General features: G+C 38.5%; 1 protein-coding gene across 1 annotated transcript; it reads right to left on the bottom strand.

Moving 5' to 3' along the window:
• Positions 1 to 2,686: 2,686 nt before the first annotated feature.
• LOC127849289 (BTB/POZ domain-containing protein KCTD7-like) lies at positions 2,687 to 7,241 on the bottom strand. The gene is made up of 3 exons (XM_052382009.1): positions 7,085 to 7,241; positions 6,632 to 6,867; positions 2,687 to 2,792 (listed from the first exon to the last, which is right to left on the bottom strand). Exons 1-3 carry the CDS (start codon positions 7,094 to 7,096, stop codon positions 2,687 to 2,689), a joined length of 354 nt encoding a protein of 117 aa, XP_052237969.1. The 5' UTR covers positions 7,097 to 7,241.
• Positions 7,242 to 7,690: the final 449 nt, after the last annotated feature.

Here is a 7,690-nt window from a genome sequence, read left to right as displayed (position 1 = left end):
CTTTTTAAGGCAAGTCACGGCTTGCTTTTACAAGATAAGACACTGCATAGGTGTACTATAGAATATCGCAAATCGAAATCATGATTAAAACCTGGAACACCGCATCGTAAAGGCGAATAGAAAGCAATGGAGGTTAAATTCCATATATAAGCATGCACACTTAACCAGATTCGCAGATAAAAAAAAAACACTGAAAGTACACTAAATAATGTAGATCTGATCTGAATGCTTCCCAAACATAAAATGCACGTGCGGCAAACTAAACAAAACACCAATATTCTCTAACTGGACCATTAGGATGTCTATTTGAATTAGACCGAGGTCACATAAGATTGTTGAATGTTGATTACTGATGAGTTTGGGCGTCTTCATAAGTCGCGTTTTGGGAAATCTTGGCTTAATGCAGTCCGCACAGGTTTATCAGGGACGACACTTTCCGATGTTATGGAAGTTTAAAGAAATTCTCTTTTACGCACATTGATTAAGCCCAGTTTTCCCAGAACGCGGCTCATATGAGTCAGGTAAGATAAACAGAGCACTTAGAATCCCCTCGCATGACAGTGAATACAGTGATCGACAGACAACCAACCCCAAACAAGTTCGACGGAAAGATGATGCCCGTGTAACATCTTACTGGAAGGTGACTGTAACATAATGCGAATCTATACTATTTCTTTTATTAGCACATTTTAAGTAGTATGTATTTAAATTCAACACGGAATATCAGAAGCATAAACACGGCTTACTTTATAGTAAGTGCATATAAGATGTTTCAACTGTTTTGACTGCGTTCACAACCCACTTATGTAATTACACCTTACACTACATTCATGATTATTAAGCAAACGCCATTACTACCTATATGGATACCGACCGACAGAACTGAACGGACATCCATACGAAATGCTGCTCCTTTAAACAATTGTATCGTATATATCGTATATATATATTTATAAAAAAAGCGGATTGTTAACTTTAACATATGAAAAGAAAAAACGCAATTATGTACGGTACAATATTATATTATTGATAAATTATATCTGCGAATCCACACACTATCATGACCACACATCTATTTACAAGATCTACATGGTATACTATTAACAAGATGTACATGAGAGACAATTAACAAGATGTACATGACAGACTATTTACAAGATGTACATGGTACACTATTAACAAGACGTACATGGTACACTATTAATGATGAACATACAGTTAACAGCGTGTTATGTAACACGTACCATGTTTTGATATTAGATGAAACATCGCTACGTATTATATAAATAATAATGAAATCCAATATGTACAGAAAATGTGAAATTTGATTAGAATTGAAAGAAGTATATATTTGGTTAACTGTCCGTTTTCTCTGAAAACGTTAAAAAAGTATTAAGCAGACTTTTATAAAGCATATGCATCTGAGACATACGATGTCAAGGTGAAATCTGCGAAAGTTACTAAAACCTCGCTAAGCGCCGTTTGGATGCAAACTACATCAAGAGATGGTGGGTGAATTAGAATATGAGCATGCAAACTACATCACGAGATGGTGGGTGAATTAGAACATGAGCATGCAAACTACATCACGAGATGGTGGATGAATTAGAATATGAGCATGCAAACTACATCACGAGATGGTGGGTGAATTAGAATATGAGCATGCAAACTACATCAAGAGATGGTGGGTGAATTAGAATATGAGCATGCAAACTACATCAAGAGATGGTGGGTGAACTAGAATATGAGCATGCAAACTACATCACGAGATGGTGGATGAATTAGAATATGAACATGCAAACTACATCACGAGATGGTGGGTGAATTAGAATATGAGCATGCAAACTACATCACGAGATGGTGGATGAATTAGAATATGAGCATGCAAACTACATCACGAGATGGTGGGTGAATTAGAATATGAGCATGCAAAGTACATCACGAGATGGTGGGTGAATTAGAATATGAGCATGCAAACTACATCAAGAGATGTTGGGTGAATTAGAATATGAGCATGCAAACTACATCACGAGATGGTGGGTGAATTAGAATATGAGCATGCAAACTACATCACGAGATGGTGGGTGAATTAGAATATGAGCATGCAAACTACATCACTAGATGGTGGGTGAATTAGAATATGAGCATGCAAACTACATCACGAGATGGTGGATGAATTAGAATATGAGCATGCAAACTACATCAAGAGATGGTGGGTGAATTAGAATATGAGCATGCAAACTACATCAAGAGATGGTGGGTGAATTAGAATATGAGCATGCAAACTACATCACGAGATGGTGGGTGAATTTGAATATGTGCACCGCTCTGCGATACCGGGGCTTAATGCATGTGAAGTCCGCACAGGCTAATATTGGATGAGACTCCAATGATTTGTTTGTACCCCTAGATAAGTGCGTGTATTAAAATCAATATATAACAATAAGGAATACGTCTTTTTATATGTGACAACGGGAGTGTAAAAGCAATTTACGGCAACAGCAGTTTTGGCCTTTTAAAGCCAGTCCTACTTCAGTGCAGACACGCGATTTCCTCGAGACGCGTCACAGTCTGTTTGGTAATGTATAAATACAACATGTACATGTTTATTTAAGGCAGACTGATTTTTTACTGGTATGTTATGAGTACAGAAAAGTAACTAATTCAGCATTACACTCTTAGTATATTAAGTTCGGTACTTGGGTAGTGTCTTGGTCACCTTGACATATATGCGTGTTTGTCTAGACAGCAACCGTGTATTCTCAATACACAAGAAAACGTTAATCGGAGATCTGAAACAAATGATCATGAGATATTCAATTCCTTCAATTTTAACTGGAATCAATGAATATTTACACTATTAATGATTAATCATTATTGTAGTATACGAGTGATGAACGTTTAATCACTATACAAGCCGGTTTCGTATTCCTATGTGACTTAGATGTCTTCAATAACCTGGCTAACTCGGGTCACCTAAGGGGTCTTGGAGTGACTTCGGTCACCTAGGGTTACTTGAGTGACTTGGATCACCTAGGGTGTCTTGGGTTACTTAGGTCACCACGGGTGACTTGATCACCTCGGGAGTCTGGGGTTGACTTGGGTCTCCAAGGGTTACTTGAGTGACTTGGGTCATCACGGGTGTCTTGGTTGACTTGGATCACCTCGGGTGTCTTTAACATGTGACCCTTACTAATATATGAGCCTCTAGGCTACCCAACAAGCTATGGTATATTGCGCAAAGTTGCTTGGGTCATCACCACTCAAGAGGCATCTAAAGTCACAGACATATCTCTGGCTTAGGCTGACCTAAGAGACCAGAAACGTGCACTGCCTAATATTACCAAAGGAAACCTGTGACCCGGACTAATATATGAGTCTCAAGGCTTCCCGGCAAGCTATGGTATATGCGCAAAGTTGCTTGGGTCACCCCACTCAAAAGACATCAAAAACTCACAGATAATTCAATGATATATGGTCTCTATTTGCTGCAACGTATTAAATGTTGTGATCTGGTCGGCAATCGAACGCAGCAGCGCTTTATATACTGATAGTTCACGTGACCCGCTTGTGAAAGACATAACCCTACTATTTCATGTCATAAAAACACAACCCTACCGTTTCAAACAGTAATTGTCGTATACTTCTTCTATATTCTGTAATACATATTGTGCATGTTTATAACCAACTCGTATTTAATATAAGTTCATTAAACTATGTACATGAAAATACAATGCCCACTCCAAAATGCACACACTTTTTGAGTTGAACGTACCAAAAAGTCAAATACTTGCACAATAGAAACGTACTTTCGTTTTATGTAAATACTAGGAATGAACTCAAAGAATAATGAACCTAAAAGATAAAGTACCGGCCTTAATCGTCACAATATGTGAAATATGAATATACATGTGTATTCTATATGGTACTAAAATACCTGCCTTAATGTAGACTGTCTGCACAAACGTATGTTAGTTTATCGAGTAATAAACAATGTATAGCATGTAGCTATTAAATATGTTGATAAAGAAAGAAAATATCATCATATAATAGTATATATTCAATGGCACATTATCTTGTCAGTTTGTAATGACAATGCATCTTGTCATGAATACAGAATAGAATGACGCGATATCTTGTCATGAGTCAATTTGTAATTACACAACACCAAGTCATGAGTAAAATATGCAATAACGCAACATCTTGGCATGAGTGTGCAACGACAAAATAAATGGTCATGAGTAAACTATGCAATAACACAACATCATGCTTCTAGTAAAGTATGCAATGACAAAACATCTTGTCATAAGTTAAGTTTACAACATCTCGTCATGATCAACGTATCCAATTAAACAACATCTTGTCGTGATTAAAGTACTCTATGACAGCCCATATCGTCGTGAGCAAAGTATGCAATGAAACAACATGTTTCCCATATGCAACGATTAGGGTCCAAATAACAATAACAATGCCACATGTTGGCCTGAGCAAAATTTGCTGTTACTTCAACATTAGTACACTAAGTTCAACATAAATTGTAATCTTAAAGTGTACAGACTTCTATTTTCAAACGGTAAAAGATTGGCTTTATTTAAGCATTATCTTATTACGTATGAGCAGCTCACCTTGTGAAAACAACAAGTCATTACACAAGCAGGGTTTTATTAAGAGATCAATACACTAGCTACAAGCATTCTGGGTATGAATTTCGACGTTATGAGGCTATCGACGTAGAAAGCGCTCTTACAATACTTGTCAACGTTCCGTGGTTGTAAATATACATACATCGCTCATTTCAATCGATTAAGATTAAAATTGTATTGCAAACTAGTTCATTATTCGACTGTGCCGATCATTTCACTGTGGTTCCCTCCGAAATTTGGTATGCATGTTGAATGTATCGATGGTTCCCTCCTATTTGGTTTGCATGTTGAAGGTATCGATGGTTCCCTCCTATTTGGTATGCATGTTGAAGGTATCGATGGTTCCCTCCTATTTGGTATGCATGTTGAAGGTATCGATGGTTCCCTCCTATTTAGTATGCATGTTGAAGGTATCAATGATTGAGAGGACATGGTCCTTGCAGATCAAGAAGCAAGCAACCTCATCGTTATACGTACCGCTGCTATACAGAACATTGAAGCAACCGACCTCATCGTTATACGTACCGCTGCTATACAGAACATTGAAGCAACCGACCTCATCGTTATACATACCGCTGCTATACAGAACATTGAAGCAGCCGATCTCATCGTTATACGTACCGCTGCTATACAGAACATTGAAGCAACCGATCTCGTCGTTATACGTACCGCTGCTATACAGAACATTGAAGCAGCCGAGCTCATCGTTATACGTACCGCTGCTATACAGAACACTGAAGCAACCGACCTCATCGTTATACGTACCGCTGCTATACAGAACATTGAAGCAGCCGATCTCATCGTTATACGTACCGCTGCTATACAGAACATTGAAGCAACCGATCTTATCGTTGTACGTACCGCTGCTATACAGAACATTGAAGCAACCGACCTCATCGTTATACGTACCGCTGCTATACAGAACATTGAAGCAGCCGATCTCATCGTTATACGTACCGCTGCTATACAGAACATTGAAGCAACCGACCTCATCGTTATACGTACCACTGCTATCCAGAACATTGAAGCAACCGATCTCATCGTTATACGTACCACTGCTATACAGAACATTGAAGCAACCGACCTCATCGTTATACATACCGCTGCTATACAGAACATTGAAGCAGCCGATCTCATCGTTATACGTACCGCTGCTATACAGAACATTGAAGCAACCGATCTCATCGGTATACATACCGCTGCTATACAGAACATTGAAGCAGCCGATTTCATCGTTATACGTACCGCTGCTATACAGAACATTGAAGCAACCGACCTCATCGTTATACGTACCGCTGCTATACAGAACATTGAAGCAGCCGACCGTATCGGTATACGTACCGCTGCTATACAGAACATTGAAGCAGCCGATCTCATCGTTATACGTACCGCTGTTATACAGAACATTGAAGCAGCCGATCTCATCGTTATACGTACCGCTGCTATACAGAACATTGAAGCAGCCGACCTTATCGGTATACGTACCGCTGCTATACAGAACATCGAAGCAACCGATCTCATCGTTATACGTACCGCTGCTATACAGAACATCGAAGCAGCCGATCTCATCGTTATACGTACCGCTGCTATACAGAACATTACAACCATAACCTCGAGATTAAAGGTGGTTTGTTGTTAGGAAGAATATGGCGTCCAACTGATTGTTTTCAAAATGCCCGAAGTCTATAAGGGTATTTGAAATACACACTTCAAAAGTCCTTTTTCGGAATGTGAATTTCGGTAAAACATCACGGGAATATATAAAACAATAATTATAAAACATTTTTGGTCGAAGTTGTTTAATAACAATAAACGCTATAGTATCCTTATGAAGTGCTTTGGTATTTAAATTGTCAACAACGCTTCGAACCAGTTTTATATATTCGGGATGATGTTGTTGCATGTCCCTGACATGGAGGACAAGTTTGACCTGCTGATACTCACACAAAATCTTCGATAACTCATAAAGACCAAAGTATTCCGAATACCTGTGCACGGCCCCAGCCACTTCGCCAGTTGGGAGCGTTCCGAAGCAAAGGAACTCCAGGATATGTTTAAATACTGTGCCGTCACAGTCGATTACATATCGGCCATCTTTGTCTTTGTTGATCACGTGACGTCCGCTAAACATGGCCGCCAACATGCTGTCGGGGTATTTGGTGAGAGTGGAAAGTGTTGTGGTGAAGTGGGTCCCGCCCACATTTAAATCAACAACACTGGAAATCTAGAGGAAAGAAAAATAAGTGAATGCTATGAAACCAATGTTCATATAAACAGGTCAATGCATTTACGACCTAATTCTTAATATTATTTATAATAGACACACTAAATAAAAGCGTGAAGCCGAGTTTTTACTTTCATCATTGTAAAATAAATGTTTCCAAATAAATTAACAATTCAGTTTCACTTAAAAACAAATTGTATGGTTAAAATGTGAATACCGTATCCGCCATTATGTCCAGAGTAAGGAAGTTCCTGAGGTCTTCTCCGCTAATCCTCCTCAGAGATGGTGTTAGAAATATATTGCACAGTAGTGCGAACGTGCCAAAGTGAATGTGTTCAGTAGCGAAATCTCGCTAGTATGCTGATATGCGCTATTCAAAGTAAAGGTCCTGTTATGTTAAATGTGCACATGTATATTCTATCAAGATACACAGTTAATGTACTAGTTAAACAATACGAATAAGTAGATCAGATAGAGCCATATTTAAAAGTAAGCAAAATACATGGGGCAGACTGTGTTAACGGCCTAATATCAGAACACACGGAATTGATGATAAAACACGTTGTATTGCAATTAAGTTATACAAAATACAACAGTTAAAATGTGTGCTTGTCGAGGCAATCAGCGAGCATTATAAAATGCTCTGGATGTTCTATTGCACTATGGATAATACCCAATGGAATGCATTATGCAATTGTATACGTTTATAGAAATACACAGCATTATCGTTAAGCATTAAAGACATTCAATGTCAATTAACAAAACCCGACATTAGGTGAAATGATGTGTTCAATGGGGATTGTTGAAGCTCTGCGATATTTGC

This window comes from Dreissena polymorpha, chromosome 10, assembly GCF_020536995.1.
Source record: "Dreissena polymorpha isolate Duluth1 chromosome 10, UMN_Dpol_1.0, whole genome shotgun sequence".
NCBI lineage: Eukaryota > Metazoa > Mollusca > Bivalvia > Myida > Dreissenidae > Dreissena > Dreissena polymorpha.
The sequence above is the reverse complement of the archived record's forward strand: the minus strand, read 5'-3'. Positions and strand labels throughout refer to the sequence as shown.